This window comes from Macrobrachium rosenbergii, chromosome 53, assembly GCF_040412425.1.
Source record: "Macrobrachium rosenbergii isolate ZJJX-2024 chromosome 53, ASM4041242v1, whole genome shotgun sequence".
In the NCBI taxonomy this organism is placed as follows: Eukaryota; Metazoa; Arthropoda; class Malacostraca; order Decapoda; family Palaemonidae; genus Macrobrachium; species Macrobrachium rosenbergii.
Window position 1 is genome coordinate 12,557,377 of NC_089793.1, and position 24,480 is coordinate 12,581,856.

The 24,480-nt window shown below is 36.2% G+C and overlaps 1 protein-coding gene across 2 annotated transcripts in view; it reads right to left on the minus strand.

The window, feature by feature from the left end:
• Positions 1-252: 252 nt before the first annotated feature.
• Clbn (Nuclear export mediator factor NEMF homolog Clbn) overlaps positions 253-24,480 on the minus strand; it is a 40,263-nt gene continuing 16,035 nt past the window's right edge. For both annotated transcript variants that reach the window (XM_067096675.1, XM_067096676.1), the window contains exons 11-20: positions 22,492-22,688; positions 20,993-21,173; positions 19,391-19,585; positions 16,851-17,026; positions 14,620-14,752; positions 13,072-13,223; positions 10,977-11,167; positions 7,076-7,291; positions 6,125-6,237; positions 253-516 (exon numbers count right to left, since the gene is read on the minus strand). In XM_067096675.1, coding sequence (XP_066952776.1) covers positions 318-516; positions 6,125-6,237; positions 7,076-7,291; positions 10,977-11,167; positions 13,072-13,223; positions 14,620-14,752; positions 16,851-17,026; positions 19,391-19,585; positions 20,993-21,173; positions 22,492-22,688 — 1,753 coding nt within the window. In that variant the 3' untranslated portion in view covers positions 253-317. The remainder of the gene's footprint in view (positions 517-6,124; positions 6,238-7,075; positions 7,292-10,976; positions 11,168-13,071; positions 13,224-14,619; positions 14,753-16,850; positions 17,027-19,390; positions 19,586-20,992; positions 21,174-22,491; positions 22,689-24,480) is intronic.

Consider the following 24,480-nt stretch of genomic DNA (forward strand, 5'->3'; position numbering starts at 1 on the left):
AAATTTTTAATAATTAACAGAAGTATATAAGTGAAACCATTTGTTTGGTCTCATTCCAAACTAGCATTAACAAGCATGTATATGTCTGTAGTTATATGCTGATTATATTTGAAAATGTAAGTCTCCTTTATAAAAGCAATATTGGATACCAGGTGCATGCAATTTAATATGTAAATAACCTTTTTGAGTACATCATATGCTTGGATTGCTCAAACCCCTTCCAGGCAAAAATATTTGAAGGTTATTAAAACATTTTTAATTTTAAATATATTTATATCTTTAACAATTAAAAAATCAAGTTTTTTTTTTTTAAATCATTACTTCTTAATCTTAGTAATATTAGGAGCTGAAACCTTAACCTTTCCAGGAAGATTTCTTGCCAAATCCTGATCACGTACAGCCCTAAGAAGATCTTTTTCCCTGCCTGTAATTGTTTTATCTCCCAAAAATAAAGCCAAAGCAGTTTTACAGGCTTTCCCTTTCTTTCCAGGCCCAGGGGTAAGCTTGACTTTAAACCTGAGGAAAATATTAAAAATATTTTAGATTAAATGGAAAAATGAGAAAGTTGATTGATTTTGCCAAACTTATATCTGCAAGAGTACAGTTATATCAATTTAGCACCTGCATTGCTTGCCAGTTTAAACAAGTAGTAGATGTGAAATTAAAGGACGAAGGCCAATAGGAATGCTAAGGAGATATGAATAAATGGAGACAGATAAGGACTTCATCCACATAGGATTTCAGGTGGAAAGTGCTCAAGATGTGGAAAGGAAACCTTTTGCATCCACCCTAGTGAAGGAAGAATCAGACAAAAATATTCCTTATTCTTCATAATAATGATAGTTTTTCACAAGTGTTTTGGCCTCTGCAAGTAAACAAAATAATTTCAATTACTTGAGCATTCTTGGAATTGCTTGTTTGCACTTCCATATTTGTCATCTTTCTTAATGGCAATAGTCTTAACCCTCATTTCTTGAGCAGGATGAGCAGAAGGAGGAAAAATGACCAACTTCTTGAGGTGCAGCTTTTAGAGGAGACTTCTAAAAGCTGCAGCTATTAAAAGTCTCCTCTAAAAGCTGCAGAGCTACGGCAGCTTTTAGAGGAGACTTCTCTTGCAGACTGCACTGCCACAAGAGAATCAGGTGCAAGAATGCATGTAACCCAGGAGGGGCAGCTGGAGACAAACCAGTAAAAAACTTGGAGGCGATGATACGGCCATGATTAGCCAACCAAGAATCAACTGTAGGAGATGGACGCTTGGCCTTGCCCCCAGATGAAGAAGAAATGTAGTGGGAATCCAAAGAGGGCCAGTGGATCTTCTTGCAAGGAGGGGCCACAAAGTCCTTCCTCCAACGCCTTGTGGAATGGAACAGAACAGACGACGAAGATGATGAATGAGAAAAAGACAGAGATCTACATCATTTCTTCTTTGATTTCTTCATATCTGAGGGGCCAAACTTCTTCAGAAGTGCATCTTCGACTCTCTCCACTAGGGCTCAAACAAAGGAGTCGGGAGGAGAAGACGTAGAAGGCCCAGGAACAGAAACCAATGGTAGGGGCACAGCTGATGAAGGTCAGTGTAGGCCGAGGATGTCATGGAAATAGAAATGCAAGCAGAAGTCACAGACACCGTAGCTGTAGAGACTAACATGGTGGCAGATGGAGAGTTGGGAAGACATGAGGCAGGACAGTAGGCCCCCAAGGTGGGGCTCCCCTGGTAGGCCTAATGAAGACCAGCACTCTGTTAGTTTCTTTTACCTTCTTCGCAACCATCCGTGAAACAAAAGCATAAGGGGGAGCTGCCTCCCTCCTCATGGGGGTGGGAGCACCACCCTCCCCCCTCCCAAAAGAACAGACCGCTAAATCAATCGCAAGATCTCCCGAACCCTTCCTCAAGCTATCTAGAGACGAAGCAACAGCGGAACAAGGAGTAAAATCTTCCTGAGAAGAAGATGCAACGAGACAAATCTGGTGAATAAGAAAGAGGAGGAGGAGGAATGGTGGCATCCGACGCCATTGGAGGCACAAAGCCTTCCCATGATGGAACATCCCATGATGGAACACTCAGTTTCCTCTTGTATTTCTTATTCTTACCAAAATACTTCCATTGCTCCAGAGACCAATCACAACACACTGAACAGGGGTTACTTACATTGCAATCATGTGATCTGCCCCTGCTACAAGTCCAATGGGGATGAGTACTGAGAGGCTAGATAACAAAAACATGGGTTGTTACCTATCCCAGGACATTTACTCTGAGGCAAGGCCGCCTTAGATGATTCACAGGTTTGCATCTCGAATGCAAGCACACACACTGATAATCACAATATATCACAGAAAAACAAAAACAGAATGAAAAAACCAGAACGCCAAGGTGAAGAATAAACAGGAAGTGCAGAAAAACTGGCTTCTATGCTAGAAAGGGCAGCATATGTCTTGCTTGAAGACGGTTTGAATGATAACTAGTGCATCACAGCATATACGAAGGGGAGAAGAGGTCAGGCTTCGCCTACTCTCTCCCCCCCATTGGGTAATACACTCATGCCACCAACCTTGTTCTATTTTTAAACCAAATCCAGCTCTGAACTTTGAGATTTTCCCCATACATAAAGATTGTTGGTTTGTAAGTTGTGAAAAATACAAATTGATTAAAAATGTAAATTTCTGTAACCACAATAATAGAATACTAAACCATCATTGTCCAGCGACTAATTTTTTATTTTACACAGTTGTTTTTACTTACCTGATTATGCATTACAGTACTTGATCCGATGCCTCGTAAAATTTTTACTTGACCTCTCAAATTTTTTACAACCATTTTCATATTCTTATCATCACGATAAAATCAGTGTGAACTGTTATTCATCACTGATTATGGAGATTTTCAGCAGACCACTTTCACTTTTCCTCAAGGTACTTGTGCAGTGATAGAGGGACATGCCTGCAGCTTTCCAGTATCCTCAACATCCTCACCCTCAGGTACTGGTTTTGTCCTGCCTTCCACCTTTACCTATGCCAGTCCCTTCCACTATCCCCCTTTACTTTCATTGAAATCCATAAGGTCTGAGGAACCATCAGTGGCCTTAAATACTGTATTTGAGTTCTGTCACTTCCCGAGGAAGAGTAATGAGTTAAGTCATTGCTACACTAGTCACTGTAGTAGAAACACTACTTCTGAGTCCTCTCTTGACACACAGTAGATTAGTGTGATTTGCCATCTGATCATTGCTCTTCTAAATGAGGTTCTTCTCTTACTTACCCTTCCTCTCTTTGGGAAGATCTAGTCCCAAAGTTATGTTGCCACTATACCCTCTCATCTGCTGTTTCCTCTAATGACGTTCTCCCTCACATCAGTCTGATCGTTCTCAATCACCTGAGTTTCGTCTGCCTCTGTGACACTGACTTGACCCTGCATAAATTTGGCTTTTTCCAAGATTCCTTCAATTGGTCCTTCCAGGCTTAGGGAAAAAACCTCCTGGCACATCTAAGAGGGATAGATTTGAATCTACCAAGGATAGTGTTCTGCTTGCAGAAGACTCAGTGGAGGAACCTACAAAAAGGATCTGGGTGCACATCAGAAAAACACTTCCTTCAAAACAATCCTCAAATGTGGCATCTTCAACACTAAATGCCTGTCTCAGACCCTTCATGAAGCTTAGTTTGTCATACTGAGGGCTTGCTATCCCAAAAGGCCCTTTTCTCCCATTGATCATGAGTGGTTCTAGCAAGTCACCGTGTCAAAGTAATACGATAAGAAAGTCTGTGATCCAGCTGATAGTCTTGCATCCAGTGAGGGCTTGACTAGAGATTATAGTAGGCCTGAGAAGACATTCGCTGGGAGCCTTTGAAACTGTGAACACAAACAGTTACCATCTTTCTCATCATCTTACCTTCCTAAAAGCTTGAACACCAACCATCTTTGAACACTCATCATCTTACCTTCCTAAAAGCTTGAACACCACCAATGACTCAACCAATCACCCTCGAGTCCTACCCCTTCAATACTAAGAAGATCCGCATCCTATCTGAGGTTGCCTCGTGCATTACAGGAGGAAACCATCAAGGAGCACTGCCAGAGAAGCTGAGGTTCTAAAGTTCTCTCTTCCTCATCCCAAAAACTTTGAAGTTGGGTCAGACCTCAGTCATGCTGAATGCCATTGTTTGACCCCTTGAAAGATATTGTGGGGTCATTGAGAAGATAAGCACTCAAGGGAGCCTTCCACATATCTCTACACCTGAGCTATGTTTATTTTAATATCCCCATCTATCAGTCTACAAGGAAGTTTCCTTGCTTTGTGTGGCACGAATGGGTTTTTCAGTTTTGGGGCCCTCAGGCTTTCAACATGACCAGCGCTGGTGACTGTCCTATGCATCAACATAGCCGTGTTTTATGCTACCTGGTCAACTGGCTAAGCTTGGCATCTTCCAGAGAGGAATTGGACAGGCACATAGACCTTGGGACTACTACTGGCCAACTTGAAGAAGTCTTGACTTGTCCCCTTCCATGTGAGCTGCATATCTCAGGATGAAAGCTGACAATGTCCAAGAATTAGTCTGGGCTTGGGAAGGCAGGGTCCACTATCCCTGATGTACCACCCTGGTTTTCCTGTGATATCCTTTACCCACACAGCTTCTGATTGGTTACCTGGTGCTCAGAGTCAGTTCAGGATTTGCTCCATTCAGCTTGCAACTGAAGCAGAATGGAGCAGGAATGGGTTCCTTTGGGTCTGCAAGACCCCAACATGCTGATGTATAACCAAAGGCTTGAGAAGCCCACCTGTCAAACCTTTAGGTGAAAAGTGTGTGGTTGTCAAAGGAGCAGCAAAAGCACAAAAGTTTCTTAAGAGTTATGAGCTGTCTTCCTCAGCCTCCATTTTTAAATGTAAAAAGTGACAATTTTTGTGAGCATGTGCATGCATACTTATACTTAGGCCATTAAAACACAAACTGGTCCTGATTCACATATTGTAACTGGTAACCCTCGCTACTGATTACAATTTTGTTATTTTTCTTGAATTAGTTTCACTGCTTGTTTCTTTTCTCATCCTTAAACACTGCTTGTATAATGCATTTTGCAGTTATACTTAAATAAATGTGAAAATCTTCTATACTTGAAATGATTATGAAAATTTTCTACAGATAAAGTGCAGAACTCATCTCTCCCAAGAGCATCTGCTGAAGGCAGAAACAGACAAATAATTTGTTACGTCAAATGAGGCAATGGCTTTCTACTACTGGGGAGCTTACCTTTCCTTGGTAATTGCTCCTAGTTTCTGTACTTCAATGTTAAATATATCTTTTTAAACAACCTTTCTTTGACATAAGCAGATGAAAGCATTTGTAAAATATGTACCTTAATGGTAAAATATGTCCCTTTTAAATAATTTACTTTCTGGAAGCATTTGCAAAATACCTACAATAGTTTGTATTTATGCAAGAACAACCATTACTGATATAATTTGTGGTGGATTTAGAACCATATCAACAAAAATAAAGTAAAAAATGTGCCGAAGTTTCTTTGCTCAATCAAGTTTTCTGTACAGCATATAATGCTATATGAAACATTCAGCTGCGGCCCGGTGGTGACCCCTTAAATAAAATAACTACTGAGGTTAGAGGGCTGCAATTTAATATGTTTGATGATTGGAGGGTGGGTGAATGATCAACATAAAAACTACTGAGGCTAAAGGGCTGCAGATTGGTAAGATCTGATAAAGGAGAGAAAAAGTGTGGACGGACAGCCATCTCAATAGTTTTCTTGAACAGAAAGCTGAAAATTAATAACCACCAAAGTTGTGAAAATAAAAAAATGTACTTCCAGTCGAAATTAAAGAAGTATATGACGATTAATTCTCCAAACATTTTAGTAAAATAGTCCCAGATTTATTCTAGGTTTTCCCTACAACACAATTAGCAGTTTTTGTAGTTTTTCTCATAAAAATAATTCAGGAGCATTACTTTACTCCTTGACTTATAAGGAGATGGAATAATTTACTAACATACTAGTCTACAAATTCTGTAGTTAAGTCTTTTTAAATTTCATAATTCTGTAATTCCTGTCACTGGCAAGTCATTATGTGTGATGTAACATGATGCATTAAAATATTTATATTAAAATACTCACTTGTAGTTTGTCATGGCTGCATAAGGTGCACAGATTGGAATGGCATACAGTAGCTCATCCTCAGGAACAGGCAGGGCAGTCAAGGCATTAATGATGTTGAGATCATCAGCAACCTAGGAATACAATAACATCTATGAAGCAAACTTCAAAATGTTGATTTCTGGCTTAATTTACTTTCCCCCTCCCCCAAATTTTTTTTGCTGTCCTTAAATAACTACCTACTGCAATATATTCTGATTTCACAATACAATCTATTGGGTTGGGTCGGAGTTTAATTCATCACATTAGAAATTATTATTATTATTATTATGTATAATAATATTATTTCACGTAAATAACAGTATTATGGCACTGGGGTAGATAGTGGTGACCATCTAGGTTAAATTACCCTACAGCAGTGAGCAACATGAGTAACATTAGCCTACAGAAGGCCTTATCTTCTCATATAAGATGTGGGCATGATTTTTTTTAGGAAAAAGTGCCTTATTTACCATCATATGTAGTATAGTGTAAATTTTATGAATTTTTAAGAAAATATCTGTTACTGCACAATTTTTTTCTAACATGGATAATTTAATTTACTCTGTGGGATCTTGCTACACAAGTTCACAGCCTTTTGGGATGTTCCATAATAATTTATATCCATTTGTGGTACCATGTAGGCTCACTCTGCTACATACTCTTTCTTAGTATATTTATAACTCCTTGTCATTCCCACCTTTAGAATTTTAGATTTTCACCCTAACTACGTAAGGGAGATACCAAACTACTCATTTCTAAAGTACCCACAGAAAACAATGCACAGACACGTTATCAACACTGCTTAAAATTTCCAATACCAGGGTAAATCCCATAAACTATAAACATGACAATGTATTAATAACATTAAGTTAAGAATAATATAAAAACTAATTCAAAAGAAAGAAACATCTGTAGCTTGTAGCTTATTACCTTTTCAGCTTCCTCTTCATCTTCATCCTCTTCATCTTTATCAATATCTTGCTTGATTTGCAAGGCATCTAAGTCCTTACTATCTGTTTTTGGTTGAACACTTTGTTTTTGATTACTGCCTTTATTACTTGGCTGTCGCATTCCTTTTGATTCACTGTCAGTGCTCTTCTTGCCCCCCTTACTTCCTTTCTTGGTATCTTTACTGCTACCTGCTGACTGTTTAAAAAAAAAAAAAAGTAACAGAAAAGGCTCTAGAGTAATGTCAGCTAAACAGAACTTACAATAACCGATCCCAAAATAGGGAAATAAAAGATTTAGCTGCAATACGCTTGATCAGGACGTATAATGTTGATGGTCAGAAACCAATAAAACTAATCTTAACACGTGAAACAGTTGTAAAAGTTACAGTATTGGAACACTGCAGTAGCCAGCTCTTGCAAATTGGTAATGTTAACACAGGTAACAAACCATGTACATCATGGACCATAACTTACTTGAAATTTGTCTCTACTACAAAAAATACTTTTTTAAAAACAGAACTAGTTTTCATACAAACCCTTTAATCATAAATAGCCTTATTTCAAGCAAAACAAACTCTGATTCACCAGCTTGAAGAGCTACAAGAAAAGTTCCACCGGGCATGCCTAGCTTGCAATCAACCATCGCTGTGCAACACATCTGATTCTTCAGTGCCAACCCTCATCTGGAATAGTGACGGGAAGAGAGGAGGGCACTGAAGATTAAGGTTAATGGGTTTGTATATTATCATCATTACTATTAACAAACTATTTCATTACACCAATAAGTCTCACAGGGCTAGCCTGAAGAATTGGTTCTTGATTAACTATATTAGACCTTTATTAATATATTGAACTCCATCAAAATTTAATAACTGGATAAACCGAAAATGTTGAGTTTAAGAAATAAATTTCTTACAACCAAAAATCCTCTAATGCCAACAGCTGAGATGAGGGACTCAGTTGTGAGATAAATGAAGCCCATTTAAGTACTCTGAAGGGCTGAGGGCAAACAGAAACACAGCATCCATGAATATAGTGTCCAGTAGTAGCCCAAGAAGCTACAAGAGGGCCACTGACAAAGTTTATGGAAGTACTTTAAATGGCAAGGATCACAGGGGTGATCAAACATTAAAAGTCTTGTTGTTAGCTTACAGTATTGGAAAAATACTGTAACCTTCAAAAGATACATTACTCGTACACATTTTGTACTCGACCTACTTCTACTGTAAAAAATATTTTGTTTCACATTCCTCTTTTAAGAAAGCCATAAAAATCTACGAGTAAAATCAAAATAGTGTGCATATATATAACATGTTTGGAAGTAGCAAAGGCAGAGGCAATAGGCTGGGTAATGCTATCCAAAAACATCAATAATATATAACTCAAAGGTTTTATATCTGATTTTGTTGTTATCTGTCATATTACTGTAACACTATATTCTAATATTTAATATCATAAATGTTTAAAAGTCATTTATACTTTCATATATGGAGGCAAAACTTTCTACTTCACGTTAAAATGGAAAATATTAAGCTTAAGTCAGTCAGGAATTGTATGCTTACAAGGACATCAATCATTTTTAAAATATCACCTTTGTATTCATTTTCTACATGCATTGTTCATATTTATGAATACGCACTGCACTTACAAGATTATTCCCTCAGTACAAAGTAGGACTTTTATCTATCCAGATTTGGATCCAATGACCAACAAAATCCAATATATTGCAATCTGTTCAACTGAAGCACCAGTGTACCTTACAAGGTGTAGTACTTGAATGTATATAAACTATAACACATGTTTTGATGATTAACATGCCTATTACTGGCTTAGGTTGTGTACTGTAGTGTACATCCTACCCTTACTTTAAACTGAACATTTCCTGCTTACTAGCTAAAGTTTGATCATACGACAGTACAACTCGTGTATTAGACATCTCTTGAGTTTTGTAGTATTTTCTGACTCCTTTTAATATTATCATGGTTCCAAAAAATGGAAGCAAAGGGGAAGTACTGATCTGGAAAGAAACAAGAGGTTATTAAACTAAAAGATGAAAAATCAGCAAAGGCTACTGCTTACAATTCAGGTATATTGCACTTCACAGAAAATAATTAAAGTTTACACAGAAGTCTAAAGTTAGCTCATAAAAGTATTTCATTTACATACAGCTATACACTGTACTGTAACGTACATACAAAAAGTTAACATATCTAGTATCTTGTGAAGTACCAAACTACCAGCAGCAGCCTCAAGACTTCCCCAGCCCTTATCAGCCCTCCAACCTCAAGCTCTGATAGGTACAGATTATTTATCAGCTAATGTATACAGTACTGTATATTAAAGTATTACTGAACTGTATATGTATGAAAGATTGTACAGTATTAACCCTAAACCCTTATGTTATCTTGCCATAATTGGGCCCTAATCATTACAGGTACACAATAAACTCATATAACTTTGCGAAATACTGTAAATAACACGACATTTGCAGAATGTTCAAATCGCATGCATCTTTGACATTAAGAAACCCATGTCTATACACGCAATTAGTAATAACTTGTTTTTCTTAACAAATTTTTCTTGCCTGCTAAAGTAAAGTTTTATTTTGAGAATATCACTCTGCCACACCCATATCCTCCTTACCCCACCCCACCACCCCAGCCTAACCCAACCCCCCCCTTCATGATATTACTCATACATCTGGCAGCGCTGTCCTTATCGTGAGCAGTCTGGATGATCATGCAAGATTCAGAGACCCTCAAGCAATGAGAGGGGGAGGATGGCATCCGGTACCACCCCTACCCCTACCCTTAGGATGAGTGAGTTGCAGTGGTCACTGACAAACACACACATACAGAGAGAGAGAGAGAATTACTATTTATGTTGTTGTGAAGAAGAAACTTTCAAAAGTATGTTGATGGAACAGTTGTACAAAAATAAGTACCAATTTACAGGTTCTAGAGCCTCCTTTAGTTACTGAATGAACGACCTTTCGATGTTATCAGTGACATAGCCAAGCAGCAACTCATATCATCCAAGAGTGCAGTATGATAATGTCATGCCTTATCTACAGTGCCAGGGGAAGGGGGCATGGCCGAGTGATATTCTTAAAATGCGTTGACTATAGTTATATAAAATTATTCTTAAAATGCGTTGACTATAGTTATATAAAATTCTGGCGTTAACATACAAGTTGCAGTACTAGACTGGAAAGACAGAATTAATAGGCTACCCTAAAGTAGTAGGCATTATTTTATCCCCTTGCTTATACCAACTTTGTGCTCAATATGTAAGTCAATAAGGGATATACAAGACATTATTATAATTTCAAGATTCCCCATACAGATTATAATTCTTTCCTGGAATTTCAAAGAAATTGCTTTTGAAACAGAATGTGAAGAAGCCAAAAATAAGAGGGATGGATGTGTGAAGCTGATTATGCCTCATAACCTCAAGACATTAATGCAGAAATCCATAATATCTCCAGTGACTACTGGTAGTCCACATATCAGCAGCCAAGGAAATGAAACTTGGTTACTGTTTGAGGATGCAATCTTGGGATACACTGAGGAATAGGTACCAATGAAACGTTTGAATTGGCAGTAAAAAAACCACCCTATATGGCGTAAGAAAAAAGAAAGAAAAGCTGCTAAAAAAGTAAAATGTAAGTTTGGAAATGATACAGTTGACTTCTTATCAAAGCATTACATCATAAAGATGTCATCAGAAGTTGAATAAATTTGTATTTCTTCATCTTGTGAAATACAAAGCCAAAGTGCAAAAAATGGGTATCACTGAACAAAGCCTGTCATATAAAGTATTTTAAGCTCAAAGGCTGCAAAAATACAACCCACTTCTCAGATTAACCTCATCAACCTCACCTGCAATAACTGCATTCTCATTTCCCTTTCTTCTTCATCCTGATCACGGTATTTTTTCATTTTCTTCATCTTTCCTCTCTGTCCTCTCTTCATCGCACCACTACTCTTGGAACCATCTTCATTCAGCTGTTCCTTTTGCATATTTTGCTTGGCTTCTTTGTTTTCTTGGTTCTGTTTATTTTTTACCTTCCCTGATTTTGGGAAAAAAGACAGTATTTACTCATACTGCAATAATTAGTCACATCTGACCAAACCTTTTAGATTTTACAGTTTTATTTGTCAACTAATCACAACAAAATAATACTGTAGTTGTTGTATATCCTTATCAAATATTCTTGTGCAATAGTAAACATTTCTTATTCATTATGTTTAACAGAATTTTTTAAGGTAAAGAAAAGTAACATTCTGACTGACATAAAATTTCTAATAACTACCTATGCAATTGTTAAAGTTAAGAAAATTTTAACAATTTAAAGTACACTAGGCAGTAGCCACCCATGGAAGCAGAAGAGGGATAATTTGCCTCTGTATTCTCACTGTGCTTCCACAAATTTGCCTCACCTTTCCTTTTATACTGCTATACTAATCTTGATACTCGTACCTGTCTACATCTCAATTCAGTTAAAAAAAAAAGTTTTGTGGGGACATGAACTCCATGGTCGGGCACCCATCACAGCATACTTTACATGGCATGCTAGATTGCTGCTTTACATTTTACCTCTGTTCCCATTCTGTCCCTTCCAAATTACCTGTACAAGTTTTTAAACCTTATATGCTCTATTTTCACCTCTCATTTACAAAAATAATCCAGGCAAACAGTATGTATCTAGAAATGTGAGTCAGAGATCTCATTAAAAACTTTTTAATGATAATACACAGATTTTGGAAAATCAGCACAATAATGAGTAATATATGAAGTACATGACTGCACATGCCAGCATAATACATAAACAGTAATTATATAGAATTAAGCCCTTGGTAATGGAAACATCACATTACTAAAATAATATGACAAGAAGCAAGCTTAGGAAACTCATAAGATTGTGACTGTCAGGACATTATTAGTGTTAGATGACTTGAAAGAAAAAGATTTTATTCAAAGAATATCTCAAATATACAATATTATTTGTATCATTAAAGTTTAACCAGTTGAATAATATTTCTAAATTCTCAAAGCAGACCAAACAATTGTTCTTGGAGTGAAATTGGGCAAGATCAAAGAAAACAGACATGCAGTCTATGACAAAACATATGATGGGACTGAAGGGATGTTACCAACAACTAGTGTGCCATGCAGTCATACTGTAAGTGCTTGAATATTAATTCCATATCCAAGTGAAATAAAAGGGTATACCCAGCAGAATTTACAGGGAAGAGGAGCACTTATAATTCCCAAGGGGTGAGGGCATGCTCCTCTTAGTTGGTTTGAGGTAGACCCCCTCCCCATTGCCTATATCACCCACCACTATTTGGACTAGTTACTTAAAAAACTTGACACAGGTAGACATTCCTTTTCCAGTGTTCCATCAAATTTCTTCCCATTTTAATCAGCCAAAAAATCACACAATAAACTGGGAATAACTTTGATGGAACACTGTAAAAGGAATGTCTACCAGTATCACTTTTTTAAGTGACTAGACCAAATAATGCTGGGTGACAGATGGGACCTACTTCAAACCAGCTGAGAAGCAGCCCTCACCCCTGGGAATTATAAGTGCTCCTCTTCCCAGTAAATTCTGCTTGGTATACCCTTTGTTTTACTTGAATATGGAATTAATAGTCAAGCAATTGTTGATATATTTAGATGAAAACATAATAAGCAATAGATCACTGACAGAATATTTCCAATGTTGCTTTAAAAACAGCTAAATTAAATGCACTCTTATACCAAGCTGCAAGTTGAAGTGAGTCTCACTGCAGTTACAATTTTCAACCTAAAATCTCTTTTCCACAAAGGAAATTTCCCTATGAAATTATAAAGTTTACATACATTAATCTTAATAACATCTGTCAAATGCCAGTGAATCAAATCACACACACACACAACAGAAAACACAGGTCATAAATAAGGAGGAAAGAAACACTGTATACATACCCTTGCTCTGTTTAGTTTCTTTACTTTTAGGCTTGTTTACCATGACAGGCTGATTATCCCCTAAAAACACAATATTTTCTTTATCATCTGCACCTTCTGAGTGTTGTGAATGTTGCGACGTGACCGACACTGTTCGAGGACGTAATGCAAACCTATAAACAATATAAAAGATGAATAAATACACAGTTTTAGCAAAGAATTCAATCATTTGATAGAAAAAATTAAACAACACAGCAAGTAATACAAATAACAATAAAACTGTCTTTTCTAGGAAGCTCTAAACACCATGAAACAATAGTTTAAACTAATTCAAATTTTCATCTTCAAACAATTATTTGATGAGTGAATTACTTCCTTCTGTTATGACAACCTGGAAAACACATAATTAACTGTTATCTTATTCTTTTGATGATTTAAAATTCTAGCACAGAATACCACCAATAAAGAAATGATAATTTGAAGAGGTTAAGACTGTGGTAAAAAAATGAAAAATAGTAAAACTACATGACCAGCTGGAAAACACTATTACATGAGTAATCCACAGCAAACGCTGTACCAGAAAGATTGTTGAAACATGCTGGGACAGTATAGGAGGGTTTGAGGAACAGCTGAGAGAAAATGTTCGAAAGTGACATATGAAGAACCATATGAATGACTGAAAGGCAAAAGGAAGAAAAGCAATCCAGTAAAGGAGACAAAAGGCAGTTACAAAGAAAGTACTCCCCAGCAATCCTTTCAGAAATGTGGCTGTGTGTGACAAGTAGCAGTTATTTATTAACACTGTACAATACTACGTAATATTTATGACACATTATACAAAAGAAAATATTCAACATTCCAAAATGTAAATGTATTAACCATATCAGATCTGCAACATATCTCATTCTGAGCATTCATGAGCATAGTAATATTTTTCTTCTATCACTCAATGTAAATATATTTTTCACTGCCTACTAGAAATGACAACTTGAAGTTGCTGAAAATTATCGACAGGTGATGTCGCTTGCAAATACACGAATCTCAAGAGGTAAAATTTGCACGACAGCAAATGATGTCACCAGGCTCAAATGATTAGCAATTTTCAATGCCTAAGGTAAAGAAGGAAGAGGATCATCACAGTAAGGAGGCAGAGTTAGACGGATGCAGAACATTTGTTACCTTGGAGTTATAATGAATTATGAAGCCTGCATGGAGATAATTCTGAAAATTTTTGAATAGGAAGAAGCAATTAGTAAACAACAAACTTTAATATAAATAATGCTACCACCGCTCCAAACACCAGATACAGCTACTCAAAAAAAATGGAGATTCCGATGAGAAGTAAAAACACATACCAAAATTCATGTCATACATACGTGTTCAAAATGAAAGAAGTGCACAAGAGATGTGCATCACGCTGACACTAGAACTCCACTAAACTACAAGAGAGTTTATGGGCGTTCTTCACTGACAGGACTTGGTGGAATAATCCAAATTATTCTCAGCAACCCCTAAAGTAAATATCAAAATATAATTGCAAGTCTCCAGCATTGAATTAATCTTACTTACTGGTCACCTGCAATATGAGTCATTTCAACAACAGTATCCGGATATTCTACAAGTTCTTGCTCATCATTGCTTTCGGGCATTTCCTCTTCAGACTCCTTATCAACACTATTTTTTGAGGTATCTGCCTTATCCTCTGAAAGTAAACACTTCATAAAAGGAGGAACTTTGATTTATTACAAAATACATACTGTACTATTTTCTTTGGGGCAGTTTTTGTAACTGATAATATAATGTTTCAAGATACAATGTAATTAGTTGAATTTACTCAATTTTATACTCGTTCTTTACGATATACTCAAATATAGCGTACCCTATTATGAAGTACTGTCAACAGCTATATCTGCCATGCTTTTTTTTATAAAAAGTATGTTGAGAATTTACTTGCTGGTTATCAATGAAACCATGTTAAAGATTATAATAAAATTAGTCTATTTTGAAGAAATCAAGTATGGAAAAACTCATGGGCATATAGTAATACTAGAGACCTTATAAATGAGACTGTGCACTTCACCTGCTGCCATTTTGGATCATGGACAGTGATGCCTCACAAAGGATGCAAGCTACTTTACATGGAATGTCAGTATGGTTGGTGCATACTAGGCTGCCTTTGGCTGCTCAAATCCAAAGACCAAAGACAGTAGCATCCATTATTTCCACTTACCAAAAACAAGGAAAGGCAAGTATATTTTTTTGGAAAACAACTTACATGAATGTGTTACATATTTTAGTTCAGCTGGAGACAGGGCACATGTGTGACCTGACAATTTCTGGCAGCCTGAACATTTTCAGACCTGGGAAATATTAGTTACAGTAGCAGCAGTGCCAAAAACATAGTACTAGAACTGTAATAGGACCAAATTTCTCAGAACGATGCCTTCTCTAGTAAATATTCTTGATGGCATACTGGAAAATGTAACAGGTTCAAGGTTGTTTGGGTATTACTTAGAAAACTGTCATGTTGAGTATGGAATAGATCTGACAAAATTTTTTCTTTAATTAACATTAAATTATACAATAAGCTTACAGACTGAACAGTTCTGACTCTGCATGTATTTTGCCTTTTACTATGAACTCATCTTTCCAATCAAAGCAGTTGGTGATTAACTGTAAATGAGAAGCCTTGCTATCAAAGATCCTGGAATATAATTAAAATTATCTGTCATAAGTATGTACTTGCATGTCTCATGTAACATACAAAAGAATGGTCTTTTGTATACTTGTATGAACTGAGTGTACTAACTGCTCATTTATTGTCAACTGACAGCTTAATATATATTCAAAACAAAAGTTTTGTCATTTATCTTGTAACATACAGGTATTTTATTCATGGAAATAATATGTCATTAAATATTAATTGTGTATGGCCTAATGACAGTCACTCTCAAATGATAATAAATTTTCAAAAAATATTTCATTTTGGTACTCTATGAATTCAAAACTCTTATTCTGAAAGTTGGTTAATATACATACAACTTATAAAATTGGTACAAATCTTGCAAAGTTAATACAGATTTTATCATCAAAGTGAAGAGATATAAGAAAAAGAACATTTAAAAGCTTAAAAGACTTGACATTTTTCTTGTCTCTGCACTTGGCACTGTAACAGTCATATAATAGGTCATATCCATAAACCGAGAATTTAGGCTTACTTCAACACAAATGGGCAAAGGCAAGTGTAAAGTCATCAATATATAGGGATTTTTATTGTGGCACCTGCATTACATTTTACTTCCAAATGAAAAGTAAATCATATTCTAATCAACTGTTGAATTAAAGGTGTGTATCCCCTGTAGTAAACATGCCACTGTCCATGCAAAGAAAATGCCACCCTATACTTTTACAATGAGAGCATCATACGTGCACCATCTCATTTTATAAGGTTTCTGGCAACACCATTAATACATTAAAGTGAAGTAAACTTATATATACTGTGTATTATAGAAATTCAAAAATTACAGCTTCGTAAATACAGAACAGTAAAAACTATTTTTTACTTAGCAATACTTTTGTTATAAAGGAATCAGCAAAAATTAGAAAATACAGAAATTTATACTTCAAAAATAGAAGTTGGCAGAAGCAGATCTGTTTGAATTATTCTTAAAAAAATATCTAACTTTCATTAGGAATTTGAGCTCTGACAACCAAACAAAACTCTCAAATTTCAGGGTATTAAATTCTATTTTTTAAAGATTTTTCAGGCCAATAAAAAGAGGATGTACTGTATACCATACCTTTAGTAGTCAGAGATGTTTGTGATTCATCTGCAGATTTCATTTCCGATGAATCCTCATCTTTATCATCCAAAGGGATGTCTATGTCTTCCTCCTCAGTGCTAATGGAAAAATTTCTCAAAGAATCCTTGATGTCATCATTTTCAAGAGTGCGTATTTTTCTTTCTCCTGCATGCCTGAAAAAGGGGCATTCTCATATAAAAAAATAAAAAACAATAATGACTATAATGACAGTAAAATAAACATGAAATGTGTTCAACATAAATAGTTAGGTGATATTTAAGAGAAAATCAATTGGAAGGGTATCATACAGTAGCCACCAGCAATAACAAAGACTGTTACTGTAAAGGATTTATTCTTACAATTTTCATTTCTTTATTAGCCCATCGTAAAAAATATACTAATAATGTCACAATGCCATACCAGTAAAACAGTCAGCATCAGACTGCAGTGTTAGGTATCAATCTCATCCATTTCATAATTTTTAAGCTACATTTGGTGCATTAATAATGCAGACATTTGTAGAGGCTAGTGCTGTCAGTGCACCTCAAGCGATGCACTGTAGGCATTGCCTAAAGTATTTGCAGCATCCCTTTGGCCCCTAATTGCAACCTCTTTCATTCTTTTTACTGTACTTCCATTCAGATTCTCTTTCTTCCATCTTACTTTCCACCCTCTCCTAATAACTGTTTCATAGTGCAATTGCAAGGTTTTCTTCCTGTTACACCTTACAACCTTTGTACTTTCAGAATTCCTTTCAGTGCTGAATGACCTCATAGGTCCCAGCTCTTAGCCTTTGGTTTAAATTTAATATTCTATTCAAGCTTATACTAACCTAAGCTAGTTAGGCCAACCTTAGCACTAACATATCCCTATCATGTCCATATGGACATACATATGCTATCAAGACTTGAAAAATGTCAAGTAGTAAATAAACAGAGCATACTTTAACATACTTTCCCACATTTTATTCATTACTATCACAGTACTAGTTATGGTTGTAGAAAAAGTTTGATCAGAAAATTTCTATGTTGCTCATTTAAAAATCTTCACCCCACCACTATACCTAAGTTAAGCAGGTGGTTGCCTTGATGCATCTTCTCCAACTATTTCTATCAAAAGCATCGTCCTCTGCTACATCCTCCCTCACCAAATCCTCCTTCACTTTATCATGCCATCTAATCCTTTGACACCAAAGCCTGCCTCACTCCCTCCTCCTCACTCATTCTTACCAAATTCCCATACAATCACAATCTTCTCCTAATTTCACCATTTTTTAGCATCTCAACGCAGCAAGATTAGTCATAATATGCCTCAGCATCCTCATTTCTATTTGGTCCAGCTTCTGTTCCTCCTTCTTCTTAATGCCCATCTTTTTAAACCATACTTCACCACTGGCCTGATTACAGTATAATTGTTCTTTATTTTTACATTACAGTAGTATTTGACATTCTTTTGTAACATAATACCCATGAAACCTCCCTCTATTCCCCCCAATCTGCTTTTATCCTACTTTCAACTTCAGCTTCAAATCCTCCCTCCTGGCTTAGAATAAATCCTAAATATTTAAGGGAACATATTGAATCACAATAAAAACATTAATGCACATAGTCCAAGAAATAAAGACATCAAATAACAAAATAAAAACAAACATGGAGCACAAACTAATCAAAATTCCCTGACTAATGAAAACCTACAAAACCTACTCCAAAGTCATAATAAAGCCCTAAAGAAATGGCAATTTGCAAAAGAATACAACATCAACGAAAAATAAATTAACCTATGAATACAAAAAATAAAAAGCAAATACTGTGCTATGTCGCCAACACCAAGTCACCAACTGAGGGCCAAAGGCAATGCAAAATAACTCACTATATAATTATAACTCATTTAAGATATTAGAAAAACATTCACAGTTAACTTATGTCTGAATATTGGTGAGCAAGAAAACGAATGATAAAATAACATAAGAATGGAATCAATGATACAACATAACTTGGAAAAACTGATATCCTTGCAAGCAAGCAAACATCCATTCTAATCGAGTTGCACTTAGGAATGAGAAAGTGTCACCTTGCAGGACAGAGAGTGGTGAACTTGATGTGTGATGGGACTTTTCTTCATTCAAATTCTCTTAAGTTGGTAGGACTGGAACCACTTCACACCGAGTAAAGGCTAATTATGATTAACAGGCTCGTAATCACATGTCTCTTTAAATACATGATTTCAAAATTTTCAACAAATCACATGTTGCAATGATTACATTTAAATGCCACTCCATTGCACTGTGTATTGCCAGTGTCAAATGATATAATCTGTTAATCAGAATGATAGATACTACTTTTGCTTGGTGGTTTAACCAGACCACTCCCAGCAGTTTAGCAATATACTCATAATGCAAGGAATCCTTTTTAAGGGGGAAGCATGGAATGAAAACAATAATATGAAGATAGATGCTCTGTTTTTAATCAAATACTTCACAATTTGCACCTTACTAATAAATCAATACTAAGAACCACCAAAAATAAATTAACACATACCTTGCAACAGAATCTTCCTCTAATCTGAACAAGAAACCAAATCCATATACCAGATGGGATGGGGGGAGGAAGGTCTTTTTCCCACGAACCATGAAGGCTCCTGTGGTGAGGTATTCACCTGTTGGAGCAGTTTTGCTCACCTGATCACCCCATACCCACCAGGCAGACGTTACAACTTTTTCATCCCAAGCTCGGCTGAAAATAAAAAAAATGGTTGCTTCACACGTACAAACCAATGAAACAGTTCTTTAAATTTAAAAGTAAAAGAAAACATCTGAATGTGGCAAACCTGAACCTAGAAAAAGCTTAAGGTAGAATCAGTGAGGCACAATGATGGAGGTTATGAGAATGTACAGTATGTTGTAAAAAATATGCTGTTGAGCAGTTAAAAGTTTTTATGGTGGAAGCTAAGCACATAGAATATTTATAAGCAGGAGTGACTGGTTTGTTGCAAAATTGCTTCTGAGACAAAGTTGAGTTAGGTCTTCAAGGCTATTTCTATAAATGGAGCAGTGTGATTCCAAGAATGAACAGTGGTAGATGTAAGGTTACAGGAGAATATAAATTGTGAATAAAGAGTGGAATGGTTGATTCCAGCTAATACAGTACTGATTTAGGACAGCGACGATAAATAGCAAAATATGGTGAAAGTATTAGCAAAATGAGAAGGGTAATGACTAAACATGAGAATGAGAGAAAATAGATGACAGGAGGAAACAGATAACTTAAGGATGACAGTGGTTTCTCACAGAACACGTGATGCAAAGAAGGTAGCTTGCTATGTACAAAGGATTGGAATAATTTGAAATGTCTAAAGAAGCCAAGGTGGGAATGTACGACAGACCATTGAACCACCTCTCCTTTATGGAAGAAGTGTGGATGTTAAATGCAAATGAAATAAAAGTGCTGAAACTGTTGAGATGAACTGTTTGTGCAAAAGAATAATTAAAAGTATAAGAAATATGGCTATGCAATACTGTAGTGGTAAAACAGGAAAGTTCTGAGGTGTGTGGTCTTGTGGAAAATAAAAGGAGGATGATCAATTGGTGACAATAATGTACTTCAATATTAACTGGAGGGAAAGGATATGTAGAACTAGAGTGCTGAAGAACCTGAGTGCTGGATAGAAGGCCTGAAGGAACTACTGGAAAGCAATTATCTTAATATCCAGGAAGTAGTAGTGAATGCAAGACAGAGCTGAATGATGCAGCGTACAAAAAGGCTTCAATGTACGGCTATCAGCCTTCTGGGTAGTGTATCAGCTGTAATGTTATGGAAGTGTTCTGCACAAGTCACTGAACACTTATAAATTAAGCATCCTATCTAAAAACATTGATAAATTTGATCAAGGATAAAAAGCAGTTCACTATAAGCACCATCATACTCTTTGTTTATCTAAAAAATGACAATATATATGAACATCTATTCATTATTTACTGCCTAAACCTTATGTGTTATCACATTTGTGATATCATATTCTGATTTCAAAATAAATTCTGTGCATTGTGGAAATTCATTTTAATCAAGTATGCTTAAGGAACCACACTACAACTTATCAGCATAACTAACAATTATAAAAATATTAACACAAAATGTTCTTACCTGTAACACAGAGCCATAATACCAGCCTCATGTAATGTCTTAGGAGGTACGTCACTGCCACTTGGGTTCTTTATGATGACACTTGCTGCACCATGTAAGTCCGCATGAACATAGGCATCACGAGGGCGCAAATGACGTTTCACAACCATTTCATTCATTTGACTATCCCGACCAGCAATTACTGTAATAAAAGTCATGCAAAGTACTTCAATAAAATAGTCTACCTCTGTAATTAATAATTGTTCAAAATAATAACTCTAACAGCATGAGAGTGCATTCTCAACAAACAGCATCCTACTATTAATTGGGTCTTTAATGGAAAAGATTTGTTTCCTCATTAAATTTTCACCATATTTATTTTCCCTTAGTTTCTCTTTAAAGTGCTGGGATCATTTTCACCTGTACAACTTCATTACTTCCCACATTTTTATTTTTCTACACTTTTCATCATCCTGTGCATCTCCAAAGTCCTGCAACTACATTCCAATTATCCTCCAAATATGACCATAGCACCTAAAAATAGATACTAAACTCTTTACCTGTGTTAACAAATGTTCAGTTTCCTTATAAATGTCCTATATGCTTAGTGGTGATGAAAAAATAGTATATACACTGATTAATTGGCCTATGAATGTTACAGATTGAATGAATGGCCTTTACATCAATAAGAAACTTTGAGCTATCTTTTAAATATTTCCACAAAAACATGAATTTTTATGCTTTCCATGCAGACAACTGTACAAACCAATACAAATATTAAATGGACTATGAAATAACTATCGTTCTTATCATCAAGAACCAAAAATATGACAAACCAGTATTTACAGTTTAATAAAATTTTTCTTGTTGCTAAACATTTCACATTGGTATAAAGTATTATCATATCATAAGTTTAATGAGACCAACAAATCATACTTCTAGACTAAAAGGTTAACCCATAGGATCTATTCTTAAATGAGATGTGAAAATAGAAGCAAGGTTAAGTTAAGAAGCAGGAGACAAACAATAAACCTGGTAAAACAGATGACTAGTAAAAGGCAGAAAGCGATGCAGTTGGAGCCAAAGGACGCTGCTATGAAACTTTAGTACCATCTTCAGTGTGCTGTGCATGGTACACTATAAGTGATACACCCATACAGGGCCATTCTAGTATAAACAGGTCCATATTCCTTTATATTATTGTATCATGTAACTGTACCTAATGTGATGTTTGATTAAGAAATATATTGTTCTATTTTTACTTATTTTCCTATCTTTCTATACTACCATTTTCCTTCTCCCTTCATATATTTTCCCATTTTCTTTCCTACTTCATATGTCTAGATTAAAGTTTAAGGTATAAGTAATCCATGCCAGGGCATTTTATTACATGGGATTCAAATTCAAAATTAAGGTCTACTCCAGCCAACTAAATACCAATACACCACACTACTGTCAACAAACAAAGCCAAGTATACTAAGCAACATACAGTTTTCCAGATCCTTTCTACAACACTCACCTAAATAATTTTCTGATGATACAAACCAAAGGAACTTTTCAAACCAATGAACTTTTCTTGCTTTGTTAATATTTGTAATCGCTGCAACTTCCTTTAAAGTTTGACGTGTCTTTTTTTCTGCAGACTGTAAAGCCTTTTCAGATGCACTTATGGTCTTCTGTTCCTTTTTGGCAGCTTGTCGTTTTTGATCAAAATACCTGTTAAAACAGCACAAGTTCTCATCATTGGAAAAGCACATGTTGATGCACACCAAACTGCATTAAGTTCATAGAATATGTACAAATCTTTATTTTGTAAATACAAACCTCTTACTTCTACGTATGCTTTCTTGAAAGTAGACATACCAATTTTAAGCAGTGGTTATCAATATGAGAGACTCTCTCTAGCAAGAAGAAGTCCCTCTTCTCAACTGTCAACTGTACTTAATTTCTGGAATCATGTCTGCATACCAGATTGTTCCCCAATCAGAAGGGAAAGCAAGGAATTTTCAGTAAAAATAAAGTAAAACATTTGTATCTATGAAATATGAAAATTATGTAGAATTTTCCTATTTTTATCCACGTCCAATGATTACCTGAGATCAAATTGAGTGAATCCTGATCCCTCTTCAATCACTTCTAATTTGAGATCACAGGGTTGATATCGGTCAACCATAAACACAGGTAAAGGGTCTTCACTTTGATTACCTCCTTCATAATCCTTGCCGATCTGATACTGAACAGCAGTTCTTCTTACTGTATAGTTTGTTTCTGTGTGCATATGAACTAAATATACTCATGAATGAGTGATGACTAGACCGGGAACAATTTTAGGTGTTAGCGTCAACAAGCTCAACATTAAGTACTGCCTCTTTATGGAAAGTTTCCTCACATATATGAATGGCATCCCTCAAATAAAACATACTAAATCTCACACAATACTCAATGTGGTTACGGGGGGCTGAGCAAGAATGCAACTGACATCCAGTGACATGTAACACGAGTGATGCACAAGCATGTAACTGCGAGGGTCCTCTGTGATTGGCTGCTGAACCTGGCTCCTAAACCCGAGGGTCCTCTGTGATTGGCTGCTGAACCTGGCTCCTAAACCCAAATTCGATGGTGAAGCTCGTAGCTTAGAGAACCCAACTCTCAAAAGAGACAAAGAATGAGAAATGTAAAAAGTGACAGGTGCTTATGTGACACTGTGAATGTTCTACAAGTGATATGTTCACATTACAAACTGCCATTTTTACATATGTCACTGTGGATATTCTACAAGAGACATTTATACAAAATGTCATTCTTACAATTTCATATGCAACTGTATGTGACTGCCAGTAGGGAAGAACTCATCATGAACACAGATGTTTTGCAAAACAGTAACGATCTCTTCTTTAGGAGTGATGTGCAGGCAGAGGAGAACCCAAGATAGTTATGACTTCAAGTTGGGTCCATCACACCTAGCAATGAGCAAGAAAATCAGGGATTGGTGGGTTCTTTCTGCCAGGCTATTGGTGGACAGCCCATATCTCAGAGATGAACATCAGTCCTCTCTCAGATGTTATAGCATCAGGAATGCCACAAATAGCTGACTCAGTCGTCAAAGAGTGCCTTGTCACAAGCTGTAGGTACTGCTTCTGGTTACTGGGTCTTCAGGATACCATCATGGTGGGCAGACCCTGGATATAGCCCTTCCTTAGGTCAAATTTCAAGACAGTCCTTTGGAGGGTGGAGGTGATGTCAAAGATATGGACAACTGCTTGGGGCTGGTGGTTGGGGTTGCCATCTGGAAAGAGGTCAGGAACAGATGGTAACAATAAGCAACATCCACCAAGAAAATGTAGTGTCCCAAGATTAAATCACACTAATATTTTCTTTGCATTAAGTGAAGGGTGAAGGCCTGGCAGCCATATGATGGTACGGGACTGCCATTTGACAGATCACTGTTCAAGGGTTACCAGCAGTCCTCTTTCAATGCAGGTAGTATGGACTTGAATGCACCCATGTC